The sequence below is a fragment of the Megascapheus bottae genome, chromosome 10 (assembly GCF_031878675.1).
Source record: "Megascapheus bottae isolate mThoBot1 chromosome 10, mThoBot2.hap1, whole genome shotgun sequence".
In the NCBI taxonomy this organism is placed as follows: Eukaryota; Metazoa; Chordata; class Mammalia; order Rodentia; family Geomyidae; genus Megascapheus; species Megascapheus bottae.
In genome coordinates, this window is record NC_143518.1 from 33,475,777 (window position 1) to 33,490,967 (window position 15,191).

General features: G+C 38.1%; 1 protein-coding gene across 1 annotated transcript in view; it reads right to left on the minus strand.

Annotated features, from left to right (window-relative positions):
• Window positions 1–2,439: 2,439 nt before the first annotated feature.
• Ddr2 (discoidin domain receptor tyrosine kinase 2) overlaps window positions 2,440–15,191 on the minus strand; it is a 47,604-nt gene continuing 34,852 nt past the window's right edge. The window contains exons 13-16 of the mRNA XM_090340588.1: window positions 14,253–14,444; window positions 13,802–14,036; window positions 9,933–10,082; window positions 2,440–8,813 (exon numbers count right to left, since the gene is read on the minus strand). Of these exons, the coding sequence (XP_090196714.1) occupies window positions 8,679–8,813; window positions 9,933–10,082; window positions 13,802–14,036; window positions 14,253–14,444 (712 nt within the window). The 3' untranslated portion in view covers window positions 2,440–8,678. The remainder of the gene's footprint in view (window positions 8,814–9,932; window positions 10,083–13,801; window positions 14,037–14,252; window positions 14,445–15,191) is intronic.

Below are 15,191 nucleotides of genomic sequence, written 5' to 3' on the forward strand. Positions count from 1 at the left end.
CGGAGCCTAGGACGGCAGGCCCCGGTGACTCCCCGAGCCTCGCATCAGGATTGTCGAGTTAGGGCCGCATTTAATGTAGAGGAAAGGGCCGAATCCAGGGGCTTCCGTTCCAGGCAGATCTGCTTCGCTTTCCAGTGCTTCTGGCATGGGTAGACCCAGCCTCTGATCCCACACGTCTCCTCCGGGAAGAATCCTCTGTGGAGCCAGGCGACGGAGGACCTCCCTCCTAGAATCCTAGCTACTCGGAAGCCAGAGCTGTGAGGAGCCAGGTTCAAAGCCAGCTGTGGCTTACCTGGCTTACTAGCTTAGAGAGAGACAGAGAGCGCGCTCAGGGAGAGAGCCTCCAGGCCCTGAATTCAAGCCCAAGAAATTGGCGCACACACAAAGAAATGCTCAAATTACAAGCCACATTTTTTTTCATTAGATTCAATCAATATAATTTCTGTTTTTGTTCATGATCAGGAAGCAATCACTCAATCATCCCAAACAATTCATCTTAGGTTTGTATTGTTCAGGTGTAGTCATTCTGATTTTCTGGAAACCACAAGAGAAATGATTTCTCCATCACTGACAAATTTCAGCTTTATGTTTTTAATAATAAATATGTCAACTCCATTGACTATATACATAATGATAAACTTGTTTCTACCCTAAGACCTGAAACTGATCTCTGATTCCTATTATGGTGCCTAAAATTAATCCATAGATGAACAGGATGAATGAGCTGTCTTTTCTTCCCATAACCATGTGTCTCTAGTTTGCAAACAAGTACAAAAGAAGAGCTTTCAGTCAAGCCATGTAACATTTCTTGTTCATATCTTTTATTCATCTTCCCTTAAAATCAGTATACAATCAGCCTGGCCCAAGACTACTTCAGGGGTAGATTTTATACAATTCATTAGTGGTAAAGGGGTCTCTGTTGCCTATATATTGGAAATCAGTCTTATGTGGGATTCAAAGATCACATGAAAGAAATATTTACAGGTGTAAGTGTGTTCATTTCTAAATATGAAATCAATGTAAAACTGTACATGGACCCATTTTCCAGTCCTCAACACTTAACAAAATACAGAGTCCATTAAGCTGCTACTTAAAATATAATAGTAGACATAACCTCTGCCTCATTAACAATCTTTATGCTAAGATACAGGCATGTCATGTTAGTGTGAGAGATTCATCACTCCTATCCACCTTTAAACTTTGACAACAGTTATTGACAATACACTTGTTCAGCTCTGCACATCTCTGCTGCAGCTGTTTCATTTCCTCCTTCACTTTCACCAGTCCCACTACACAGCTACTACATCAACTGGCCTTTAATCTTCAAATCAATTCAGATCCTATAGTGTCAGAGTGTAGTCCCATGAGTATCTGGTCAGACTTCCATGATTTATATCTACTCTCTTACCTGCCATAAGCATAGCCAAAAGAAATATGTCCATGTTATTATTCAAGGAAATAAAAATATAAGCTTGTTCTTCAGGTAGAAAAAAAACAGAAGCCAAACAACAAATAAAATTTTGGTGATTTCATTGTCATCTCTATTATGAAGCTTGGATCTGTATTCTGGCTACACGTCACTTTGTTACTTTGCAAATGTGTAGGCAGTCTAGGACAGACTTCATTTGGATTCTATCACATAAGAAAACTCAGTAACAGAGGGAAATGGGGACCATGTCATGAGAAAGGGTATCAATGTTTGTGAAGTTATGCACCTTCTATCTGGTGAATATAATGTAACCCTTCTATTAATCACAATAAAAAATCTATAAAGGGCTATATACTCTATACACATAACATATTATATAGATTAATATGTATCTATGACATACAAACCCTCATCTTAATTTTAATTATGTTCTAAAATCTATGTTCCAGTGATTGTATATAGAAATTCCCTTCTTGAACATGTGAAAGGGTATCAATGTATGGGAATTAATGCACCATCTATCTGGCAAATATCATGTAACCCTTCTATTAATTACAATAATAAATATATGGGAAAAAAGTTGTAGAACATTCTATTAGAAACTTACAATGCATTTTTGTTGTATGTGCTTTAGACATTAATAAAATATCATTGCATTTAAAAAATATTCCCTTCTTGAATACTTGTTTGTTAAACATGACATTTGAAATATGATGTTAAAATCAATGTTAATAAAATCTGTAAAAAATTTTAAAAAAGAAAACAGTAACAATAACAAAGGATCATCAGTTAACTCTGAACAGGACCAAAAATTGTGAAGTTCTTACAGTAAACTAATATGTTACAAACAGACTGAAATAACCTTCTGTTGAATAGACCCAACAAATAGGGGTCCATACCACACATACCACCTAACTCTGCCTCTGTAGCCCATCAAATCTCCAAAATGATGTAAAGTAAGAGTAATGAGGCCCAGAACTGGTGCTACGAACACAGAAAATAAGGCTCCATCAGTAGCATGAATCTTTAATCATTGTCATTTACAAGTTATCATCCAACAGACTTACGGAGAATAAATAAAGAAAATATACATTAGTATCACACTTTTCTAATACAAAGAAATTTTATGTATTCTATTTTTGAATGGCTATGATAATTTTCAGCAAAAATTAAATCTGTTTGTTATTTACCCCTTGACAAGACAAACTGTACTCCACAGCCTGCAGAACAAATTCCAGATGTTTCCTCTTCACTGAAGAGTGTACCACATAGCCACAGAGACTTGGTCCTCAGAAAAAGTTACCAGACAATAGGGAGAAGAATAGAAAAATGGTTAAATGCACAGGCTAGATTTCAGACTTTTAACGTGCTTGTAGAAATGCTTCCACCTTTCAATTACTTTCATGCTTCTATTTCAGAAAATAGTTGCTTTCTTTTCTGTTTTAGAAAACAAGAAAAAACTAAGTCTTTTTCTTAAGACTTTTGGCAAATTCTCCCTTGACATGCAGTTGTGATTATGGATGAACACAGATTAGCTTGGATGATATTGCCTGGAGAAACACAAAATGTTGTTGACTGTGTCTAGAAGAGAAAGTAATGATTGGCTGGGTTTGGAGCCAAAGTCTGGCCTTTACTTTAGATCTAGTTCCCTTTCAAGAACTATCTGACATTTCTGTAAATGTGTCTTACACATAGTTCTTATCTTTTAGACTGAGACATAGATCAATTGCAATATTACAAAACACGTAAATGAAAGATTTACTGTACCTGGTGCAAGTGTGGGCATGCTCTTCCCTCTTTTCTTATTTGTAAGTAAGCCCTCTATACATAGCAAAGGTATTTTCCCTAAATTCACACGCACTACACTAGATGACACATTTTTATTTCCATGTTTTATTCATTCAAAACTCAGACTTGAACACTACATTAATAAAGTGTTTATTTATGTGCTAAAAACTTTACAAAACACATTCTATTCTTATCTTGTGACTCTTATATACACAGGACAACTTAAAAGGGGAGACCACAGAACTCAAAGTTAGAATCCAAAAAAAAGCAGTTTCAACTTCTCCCCAGGTTGTTGCTTGTTGGCACTTAATTGACTGCAATGCGATTGCTCTTCAAAGTAAGAATATGTTCCTAAACAAAACCACTCTGTTGCTCTGAAAACCGTGTTTTATCATACATTAAGGTTTTTTTATCCTTACCCTTCATATACAAACTCTGCTACATTTATTTCATTTGCTATCTATGGTGTCCTCTAATTCTTCACCAATATACCCGTTAATTCTAAATTCCTCTTCTTGTCATGGATGAAAATCTTACTCATCTGTAGGAACAGCAAGAGCCATCTAGAACTTTCTTCCATACCTAATTCCCTATCAACAAGATGCTCTTAGTCTCTTTTCTATATTGTCTAATCCTAATTTGTTCTTACCTTGTTCCAGGTGCCAAATAAACTTATCGTAAAAGTTAGAAGCAGAATAAGCAGGATGTTTCTGATACTTCCTATTGATAATAAAAAAGTCATTTTGTTATTCTCTTGAATTTGTTATTCTCTTATTCAATTTGTTAGTCTCTTATTCTCATATCCAGATAATATCTTGCCTGATGCATCCAAACTAGACCAAGTTACCAATCAGCAAGAGTTAAACATATCGAGCTACTAAATGAGTTTGTGTGGGAAAATGGCAGAAGCCAAAATAAATCCAGTAGTTTAGGTATACCAATATTAATGTCCAGGTTTTGAAAATGGCTCAGAATACATGGTGGTATCTTATGGCTAAAAATGGACTGAGATGCCAGTGGTTCGTGACTATAGTCCTAGCTACTTAGATAGTCTGAGATTTGTGGGTCAGAGTTCAAAGGCAGCCCAGCCAGGAAAGTCGAAGAGATTCTTATTTCCAATTCACCAAAAAGCCCAATGTGAAACTGTGGCTTAAGTGACAGAGTGGTAACCTTGCACAAAAGCATTTAGAACAATGGTCAGGCTCTGGGTTCAAATGCCAGAACAAACACACATTTTAAAAAATGGACTATGTGAAACACTGTCAGTGAAGAAAAACTAGATCTAGTGAAAGGCCACTCTGTTCTTTTGTAAAAGCAAAAGAAGTATTGGGAGTCTTAAATTAATTCAAATAAACTAGTTTTCCAAAAGGAAACAGCAACCAAAAAAAAAAAAAAACCCCACTAACCAGTCTTCTATCACCAAGTAACACATCCAGCTGCAGCAGACAACACAAAATGGTAGAAATCAAACCACCATAAACTATCCTAATCTAGCACTCCTAATCTTCCCAGGGGGAAAGATATTCATCTGTTTCTATAAGAATGTAAAATTTCACTTCAAAAGGATTTCCCAGAGAACAACAGAATTTGCATCTTCCAGAAGCTTCAGGGACCTACCACATGCACTTGCATTGCCATAGGGCAAAGACCTTACAGAGAAGAAAGGACCAAGATGGTAAATTCCAGATCTATGAATTCAACTTGGGATCAAAGTCTTAATAGTCCTATACTGTAATTCTCTTCATTTTTGTAGTCTGGGGCAAAACAGATGCTGTTCTGTTTCAGAATATTTCCTGGGAACATCTTCCTCCCGTTTTCTAATTCAGACCTGCCCCTCCTTCTGTTCTCCTTTACCTAAAACACATGCCCTAGCCCCATGCCAGGACTTTTTTGTGGGATGCCTAAATGAGACTAGACAAACATGTGTTCACAACATGGCACATCTCTCTGGGTAGATATCGGACTTGCCTAACTTTGCCTACCATTTCCACATTTGCCTATGGCCATTCTAGTTCTAGCAATGATGCATTGTGGGAAATGAATTTCATTAAAACAGTCTAAGAGGAAAGAAAACAGAGAATCTGGAACTATGATAAACTCCCTATCTCTCATTATTCCTGTACCAAAAAGAATCATTTTAACAGCTTAGCTGTTTGAGTTCAGCTTACCTGAACTCAAAGTGGTCTATAGCACAAAGTGGACCCAACTGCTTTCCTCAATCAATTTTTCTGAAATAAACAGGCCATTCATTTTCCGATGGTTGTATGTTTTTATACCCACAGAAGACATCCTCTTTCCCCAAAATATGAAACAATGAAAGCTCCCTCACATTTCCCATAAAGTATCTGACTTTCCATTTTTAACAACTATGTCTATAATCTCTCTAGCCCAGAATTCCTTAATATCCACACTTTAATCAACTCACTTATTTTTTTCTAGTCTCTCTCAGCTCTCTCTTTAGAGACTTCCTTTCATGCTTCAGACAAGATTCTATAAGCAATCACCAGCTACCTTGCAAGACCTTCCTTCCCAAGGTCCTCAGCCTTCTCACTGCCCCTCCTAATGGAGCCTTCTGTCTACCCCTTCCATCCAATCACATGCACATTCATATATCCACTTTTTAAAAAATTCAACTTGCATACAACTCTCTTCATTGTACAGTCTTAAACAGTGATCTTTCCACAGTATGTTCCTCCAGGGCATTTCATGCATGTAAATGTTTCTGGGCAGCAGGACAAGATCTGGGCCTAGTGACCAGCTCATTAACCAACAAGTGTATAAATTTATACCTCACAGTCTAAAATCACAAACTTGACAGGATGGTCATCTAGATCAAGAAGAAGTTAACTAAACTCAAGGATAATGAAGACCTACAGCTTCTCATCCTTTTACCTGTTTTCTTTTCCAAACAAACCTGAGCTTCATTCTTCTAATCTAGGTATGAATTATCTTTAAACTCTAAATTTAACTAATGTGAAGAGGTTAGACATTAAACACATGATTTAGAGAGGTCTGACTGTTGGAAGATGGAACCTTTTTCACTCAGAAACTAAGTACCTATGTGTGGAAATATGCATTTGGCAACCATTGGAAAGCAGTCACTTTTATGACTCAAGATAAAAGAAATCCAGATGTTGAAATTTCATTTTAAATATATACATCATCATAGGATACAGTTAATTGGGATAGAAAATCCTAAAAGGTACTAAGTGGAGATGTGAGGCATTGAAAGGAGAGGTGCTATTATTATTATTGCTACATAAAAGTCTTGGCATGATCTAGGGTATAGTTTACAGCTCTTCTAAGAAAGTTAACACTTAGAAATTAGAGTATGGCAATTCATATTTATAAAACAAAAAATATCTGTCATTGCACATATCAAATGAGAGAATGTATGTGGAAGCCCGTTGGCAGTCTAAACCAGTATAGAATAGGGAAGGTGTTACTGTTGCTACTAATACACTGACTTATCCCAGGACCTCAATTTTCAGAGGAGGAGATGTATTGAATCAACCACAATTATAGATCCAGTTATTCCCAAAACCATTAGACAGACATATCAGGATTAGAAGAGACTTCAGTACCATCTAATTCAATTTCTACTGTACAGATGAAGGAAAATTCAGACATCAAAACTTGTCTAACATGGCATACTTGGTTTGAGGGAGAAGGGCAATAAAATTTCTCATGGCAATATTCTCTTGCCTCTCAAATCAATGCTCTCTCCAAAGAGAACCTTAAGAAGGAATAAAGCCCAGAATCATAGCTTAACCATGGCAAAAGGCCATTTGCTAGGGTCAGAAAATGAGTTGCAAAATGAAACATAAGGACTTAGATGTACACTCCTGTTGTAGCCTGGAATGACACCAAAGGCTCAACAGAGAAACATTCACATTTCTGAGAGACTGTAGGAAAGGTGACTCAGAAGGAAACAGAGGCAGACTTGTGGGTCAACATTATTTCTTCTCAACTTGGGAAGTTTACTCTGTTGTCTTTTCTTGGTTTTCCTCAGTGGGAATTAAAGTTTCACTTTGCCAGTGTGGGAATTTAGAATCTGCTCTAAGGAGACTCCTGCTGGGGAGTGTACCAAGTTCCATGAATTCTGCCACCAAAGCCTGGCATTTCTCTTCCAATCATATCAAGTACACTAAGCAATAGCAGTGGTTTGGCATTCTTTGCCTCCTTGGATGTGAGGACTGTTGAGGCTAAAAGCACATTAAATATAATCTGATACAATAACCTATCTGATGTGGAAAAGCCTCCATCTTTCTTGCAGAGTTCTTTAGCTTGTGCCATGAGGCTTTGTGATGACAAATACTCTCCCACTCTGGAGCAGCCTATCCAATCCTGAATATCTGATTCTGGTGATGTATTCGGTAAGGAGAAGGAATCAGTCTCCCTGCAATTTCCTTTAATTGATCCTAGGTTAACCTTCGGGGGATGCTCAGAACAGATCTACGACACATGGGCCTTTAGGTATTTGTGCCTGAGAAATCCAGCCCTAATAAAAAAAAATCAAGATGAAACAAAGAAGCTTCCATGAAGATGTCAAAACATTAGTCTCTGATTTTTTTAAAGCAGGCTGTCATAACAACATGCACATCAAACATGTAAACAAGACAAGCAAGAGGACCCTCACAAATGAATAATGAATAGCATCACCTGTCCTCCATAGACCTCCTTTTCCATAACTAACATCTATTCAAGAGTCCTTCCATGCAGGAAGTACATAAAAAGACAAATTGCCCTTCATACAACTTTGCAGCAGGCAGCCAGTCCTACCCATAGCTTCCAATGTTTCCTGTGCTGTCTTCAACCTACTTGTGAATGAAGGAAATACATATTTCAAGAACTTAGGGCTTTTTGAGCATGTGTCATCCAATTTATAGGAAAAGGAAATCTGACAGTGGGCCATGTCCAAAGGCCAAGCCAGAAAGCTCCTTGGAATTGGTTCCTGCATGCCAAGATTTCCCATCTGCCATGGCAACCAAGTATTCACCCTAAGTCCAATATCACGTTCCTCAAGATATTATTATTCTTCAAGTGTTTTTTTCTTTCTGAAGTTATTTTATAAAAGGTTAACATTAAAAAATGATTGTAGAATTCACACAGTTATACACATAATCAGCACTTTTATAAATTATCTGAATTTTCTAGCCCTCATTATCTAATACTTGGTACATCAAGTACAATTTCTTTCACTAGATTTGATCTGTCCTAGGCTAGTTTTTCTTTTTTTAGTTCTTTCATATATATATATATAAAAGGTACTTGTGAGTCAGTGGTAGGGAGTGGGAAGAAGGGACACAGAGAGTGTGAGAGAGAGACAGAGAGAGCTAAGTGAACAAGCCTCTATCTCTCAGGTCCATTATATGTCCAGATGGAGTGGCTTAGGTGCAGGTGAGTGGTAGATCTTGCGGAAAGACCTGGTCCCTCAGAATGCTGGCAGGCGCTGGCAGCATCATTCATCCCCTTGCTGAAGGAGCAGAAGGTGGATTTCTTGAAAGGAGGGGCGATGCTTGGTGTCTCTTCTCCAGCAGCTAAGCATCAACTTATACACCAAGTCGGGGCAAATATCTGGTTGAGGAAGGTAAATCTTTGGGGTGGGGGGAAAGAAAAGGGAAAGAGAGAAAATGTGTCTTAATAAAATGAGGGGAACAAAAAGAAGGGTGCTTTATTTGCTCTCACTTTCCTGAAATCGATGTGATACGTAGTTTTCCTACTCGTTAAGGGTTTTAGCCTATATACCAGCCCTTTCAGGCTCCCTTTGTCCTCTCCAATTCTCTGGAACAAGGTTTTCTAATGAACCCTTTGGAAAGCTCTACCTTCATGTAAAAACAGAACTGAAGCAAAAGGAGCTCAAATCTGTAATTTATGGTCCACTCATAGGAAGTTGTTTCCCAGCTTAGCTAATCATAACTGAGATGGAAGCTGCCATTTCCTGAATAAATCTTAGCCAGATTTAGAAACTGGGATGCAGGCAGTGTGTTCGTGGAGCTCCTAATCCTAAAGTTCTCTCCCTGTACTGGCCCCATCAAGAAGAGATCTGATTTCTGCTTTCCAGTACACACCACTATGGGTGGGTTTAGGACTAAATTCTAGCCTATGATTCTGAAATTGCCAAATACTATTTCTACACTAAGAAGCTACTCTGCCAATTCCAGGTCATCTCTGCTGCCTTCTAGGATTGAGAACCCAGTTTTCCCCAAGTCATGGAAAGCATCAATAGTTTGGCTCAGTAAAACAAAGTCCTTCCAGGAATAGAAAGTTCAGGTTATATCTGTCTATTTCTGGACATACAAGTCCAGAAACTTTGCAAGTTAGTCCAAACCACAGCCATATTTTATACTAAGATATATTTAGGCAAATACCAATAATCCTTAATTCCCTTTTACCCTTACTTTTTCTTTCAACAAGGAAGACAAATCAGATAATATAAATCAAGATATAGATCAAAGTATTGATTGAAGAAGTAAGATATTCTTTTCTACTACCTTTGTGACAGGAGTCTGACAGTGACTTTTGTGAATCAATTTATAAGAACCAATAGATTAACCAATAGATACATCCGTGATGCCTGGAGAATGTCTTTCGTATTGTCTGGATAATTATCCAGAGAATTCATCATTCAGTTTAGGCTTGCCCTAATTAAATCAGGATATTCCTTTCTTCAAGACCACTCTAGAACAATCCACCTACCATCAGCATTTCTTACCTGCCTCCCTTGGTCCCGGAAAAACTCTCCAGTATTCTCGATAACCTGTTCATCTGACAGCTGGGAATATGGTTGCTCCTGGCAAAAGGTGAAAGTCTCCCACAAAGTCACCCCAAAGGCCCACACATCACTTGCTGTAGTGAATTTGCCCTGTTTAAGTAAAAAGAAAAGGAAGGTGGGGAGGGGAATCAGAACAACTCCTGTCCTCATGGGAGCAGGTTATATTTTCATAATGTAGTTGTTCCTTCCTCCTTTCCCAAGGGAAAAGAATGCTAACCCTGCCAAGGTGTTCATGAAGGTATCAGAAAGCAGGCCATTCTTCATGATCCCAGCTACATTTCCCTTTTCTTGGACATGAGGCTCAAAATGGAAAGGACTACAGCCGTCAACCACCTTAATTCTCCAACTGAATGTCAAAGGGGTCACTTTTAAGCTCTCAGGTAGATTTGGGAATACATCTCTTGGAAAACCAAAATTTGACCAGGAAGTCAACTGTCATTATGTTAGCGATAGAGAGGAATCTAGTTATAGTCCCTGGACAAATCCAAGACTGTCATTTCCCCAGGCAGTGATAATCAGTCTTGAAAAACAGACATTACAAGTGACAGCAACAAGATTCAAATGTCATTAGGATGCCTTAAATGCTTACACATTTTCAACTGAGTGCAGACAATAACGCTACTAGTAGAGGATATTAAATTTTAGATTGGAAAAATGATACCAAGAGTTTTACTAAATTACCATGGTTAATGGGACCAGTAATAATGGAAAAAGTGGGATTTGAACCAAGTTTCTCTGAATTTTAGACTAATATATCTTTTTTCCCCATGATTATGCACTAGTTGAGAACAAACTTGCTATGTATTTTGGGTTATTGCATTTTGATACAATATAATGTCACGTGTACTATAATTAAAATTAAATATTTCAGTTATAGATATTGCTTGTCAAACACAGTGTTTGAATAGAATACAAAAATGAATATTAAAATTATCTTTGCATTTCTTAGTTGCTTCTCTACGTTTTCCAGAATAAATCTTCCTCCCAAGAACTCTTGAAAAATACTGGCAATTTTGCTTAAACTTTTATGGAGAATTGATGTCCCACAATATTAAATGTAAAACCCAACAAATCATTTAAATTTCCCATCTGCCAACATAAGTAGCCTGTTTCCAATGGCGTTATTTATTCACCTATCCATTATCTCAGGGACTCTAAAACACTATAAAGGAATGTATTTGATATACTGATGTAGAACTGAGTTTATAATTAAAGTCGAAAGCTAATCAGGTATCATTCTAGTTATACTTTTCTGCAAAGGAGTTGCCTGCCATTCAACAAAGCAGTTATACAAGTTGATTGATGTTACGCCTTTCATCATTTTTCCTCATCACTTCCAACCCCAACGTTCCTCTAAATTGTATTAATTTTATAGATATGAACTGAGATCCCCCCATATGTCATTTTGACACTACATATAATCTTTAGGGAGAGCAATGCTTAGGTATATTAGAAACTGGTAAAAATAGAGACATTCACATATATTGATTAAAGAAGACCATTATGAAGACTGAGGAACAGTACTGAGGTTTAAACTCAGAGCCTCATACTTTCTAGGCAGGCACTCTACCACTTGAGCAAGAAAGCCAGCTTCTGTTTTAGTTTTTTTCAGATATAGTCTCGAACTGTTTTTTTTTTTTGTCTGGGTCGGGTCAGCCTGAAACACAATCCTACTTACAGTTCCTACATAGCTGGAGTGACAAGGGCATGCCATCATACCCAGATGGTTGTTGTTTGGTTTGGTTTTTGTTTCATTGGCTAAGGTTTTACTACCCAACTTTTTGCCTGGGCTGATAGTCATCATTATCCTTCTGATTTCTACCTTTAACTTTGCCTGGATTACAGGCACAAGCCACTTTGCCTGGATCTTTTTTAAAACTGGCTGATGCCATAAATTGTTCTTACTAATAGAAAATTACAAAGTTTATAAGTATATTAAGTTATAGAGACATTACCAGTTTACAGGCTACATCATACAATAGAATAGTATGTGGTCATTTAAATAATGTTTTCAAAGATATTTAATGACATTAGAAACAGCAAAATATTAAGTAAAAGATAAAGATATGGGCCAGGAGTTTGTCCTAGTGGTAGAGTGCTTGCCTAGCATGTACAAAGACCCAGGTTCGATTCCTTAGTACCACGTACATAGAAAAGCTGGAAATGGTGCTGTGGCTCAAGTGCTAGCATTGAGGAAAGCCGAAGGACAGTGCTCAGTGTTCAAGCCCCAGGACCAACAAAAAATTTTTTAAAGATATATAACATAATTTGTATATGACTATTTAATTAAAATTTCATTCGGAAATACATGCAAAAGAAACATCCTCAAAGAAAATATATGAAAACATTAATAGTGTTTATCCTGATGAGAGAAGAGATCGCAATATGTCTTTTATTTCAAAATGAATTTATGAATCCTCTTAGCATGTGATCTAGATATAAGTAGGTTGATTATAAAAGAAAAGAATTTTCCTCAGATTTTTTTCTGTATTATAAAAGGCAAAAAGTACAACATTGGAGGAAATAAAAAGTTATAGTCTACTAGTCTCTTAAGTTAGCTGAATAGTTGCAAAATTAGCAATGAAAAGTCAGTCAGAAATCATACTCCCTAAGGGATGTTTGAAAAAATATTACTTATCCATGCTGCAGGATACCCAGAATTCTATTCCCAAGTCATAAATCAAAGAATAATGAAATTAAAATGTGAATGGCAAAAGTCTTTCAAATACCTTATGATCTACCTAAATAATGAGAAACATGGCTATAAAATTAATGTGAAAGACTAAATGAAAGGACCTCCAGGATATAGAAACAAAAGCCATAGAATGAGTGATTATTGTCTTTAATGTACTGTTATCTCTCACCTCTTTTGCTGTCCCTTGGTTATCTCATAATGTTACAGTATTTTACCTTGTTATTTGACATATTGTATATATGCTTATTTGGTTATTTGAAATTGGATAGGAAAGGGGAAAACAAGATGAGGGGCGGGGTGGGAGGAGGGAAATGGGGACCAAGACATGAGAAAGGGTATCGATGTTTGTGAAGTAATGCACCTTCTATCTGGTGTATATACTGTAACCCTTCTATTAATTACAATAAAAGATATATGGGAAAAATTAATGTGAATGAAAAATATTACAGGTGAATAACATTTCTTTAAATGATAACATTTTAAATTAAAAGACCATTCAGTAGGTGGAAAGAGTGGGAAAAAATGTGTACTAAATCCTTAATCATAATGTTTAGTGTTTTTCTTCTAAAGTTTCTGTAATAGAGTATGAAAATGTTCAGCAGAAGCACACAAGTGTATATGTTACCCAGACAATAAAATACAATTAAAAAAAGAAATACACAAGTGGTAAGTAGTAATAAATAAGTATATAAAATATATACAAGCCGGGCAAGGTGGCCCACACCTGAAGTTTTAGCTACTCAAGAGGCTGAGATCTGAGGATCTCAAAGCCAGCCCGGGCACAAAAGGACCTGAGACTCTTATCTCCAATTAACCTCTGGAAAATGAGAAATAGGGCTTGGCTCAAGGGGTAGGGCGTTATCCTTCAGCTGAAGAGCTCAGGGACAGCGCCCAGGCCGAGTCCAAGCCCCATGACCCACGAAACAATCAAGTAAATAAATAGAATATGTAATAAACAACAACAATAATAATAAATATATAAAGATCGCTTAAACCAGAGGAAATACCGAGGCCTGCGGAGTTTTCCTCCTACAGCTTCAGGTTGGTCCCCACCCCTCTCTGGCTCCGGGCCCCTCCATGGCTGGGCCAGAGCTTACCCGCCCTGGGAACTCACCAGCAGGATGCTCTCCCAGGACATCCAGCGGATGGGAAGCACCGCGCGGCCCTGGATCCGGTAGTAGTCCCCACTGTACAGGTTTCTGCTCATGCCAAAGTCCGCTATCTTGATGGTACAGTTCTTACCCACCAGGCAGTTTCGTGTGGCCAGATCTCGATGGACAAAATTAAGAGAGGAAAGGTACTTCATGCCAGAGGCAATCTGGGTAGCCATAAACTTCAGGTTAGCATAGCTGAGAAAAAGAAGAAGAAGGAAGCACAAAGGCATGAAGAGTACACATCGTCAGGCTGATGCAACCCTAACATCTCTATCCTTAATGAATCCTTTCCAGTTCCTCCACAGCAGCCAACTTGCCCTGCCAGCCCAGAGCAACCAGACTCCCCACTTCCACGTTCAGACCAGGTGACTTGCATGGCCACTGAGAAGAAGTGACCCCTGGTCGAGTTACCTGACAGTGGCCGCGTGGTCAGAGCCAGAGGCGGGGGGCTCGTGGCGGGAAAGAAACTGATTGAGGTCTCCATTTTCCATGTACTCCGTGATCATGCAGAGAGGATCATCTGTGATGCACACGGCTAACAGTCGGATGATGTTGGGGTCCTTGAGCCGGGACATGATTTTTATCTCCTTAAGAAAATCATTTCTTCAGAGGACACAGATATAAAACCAGAGGTTTCCAGAGTCCGAACCAAGAGAGAAAATGTACACAGTGAATATCTATTCTTATCCTCTACAACAAGCCTTCCTTCCCCTTGGGTAAACTTAGAAAGGACAGAAAATCCGCTACCTACAGCAGTCTTATCTGACGCTTCGTAGGGTGTGATGAATCCTTATTTAGAGCCTGAGTGCTGTCTCTGAACCTCTTTGTGCTCAAGGCTCTGCCACTGGAGCCATAGCACCAATTATAGTTTTGTGTGGTAATTTGGAATAAGAGTCTCACAGGAACTTGACTGCCCCAGGCTGACATTGAATTGTGACCCCTCAGATCTCAGCCCCCTGAGCAGCTAGGATTAAAGGAGTGATCCACAAATGCCCGGCCAATATGATGCATTTTTAAGAACAGCCATGATTTGCTCACATTTGCATCCCTAGTATTTAACATGTCTGCCATACAGAATGCACCTAATATTGACAGGATCAAATATATGGTGCTTAAAACTCCTTGGAAAAAATGAATTTTTCACTGAAGATAGTGTCTTAAATGGGTGAGGGTGTTTACCATTAAAAAAAACAACACAGAATCATACTTTGGGGGGGGGGGTGTCATAGGGCTTGAATTCTGGGTCTGGGTGTTATCCCTGAGCTTTTTAGCTCAAAGCTACCACCCTACCCCTGAGCCACAGCCCCACTTCCTGTTTCCTAGTGGTTAATTAGAGATAAGAGTCTCACA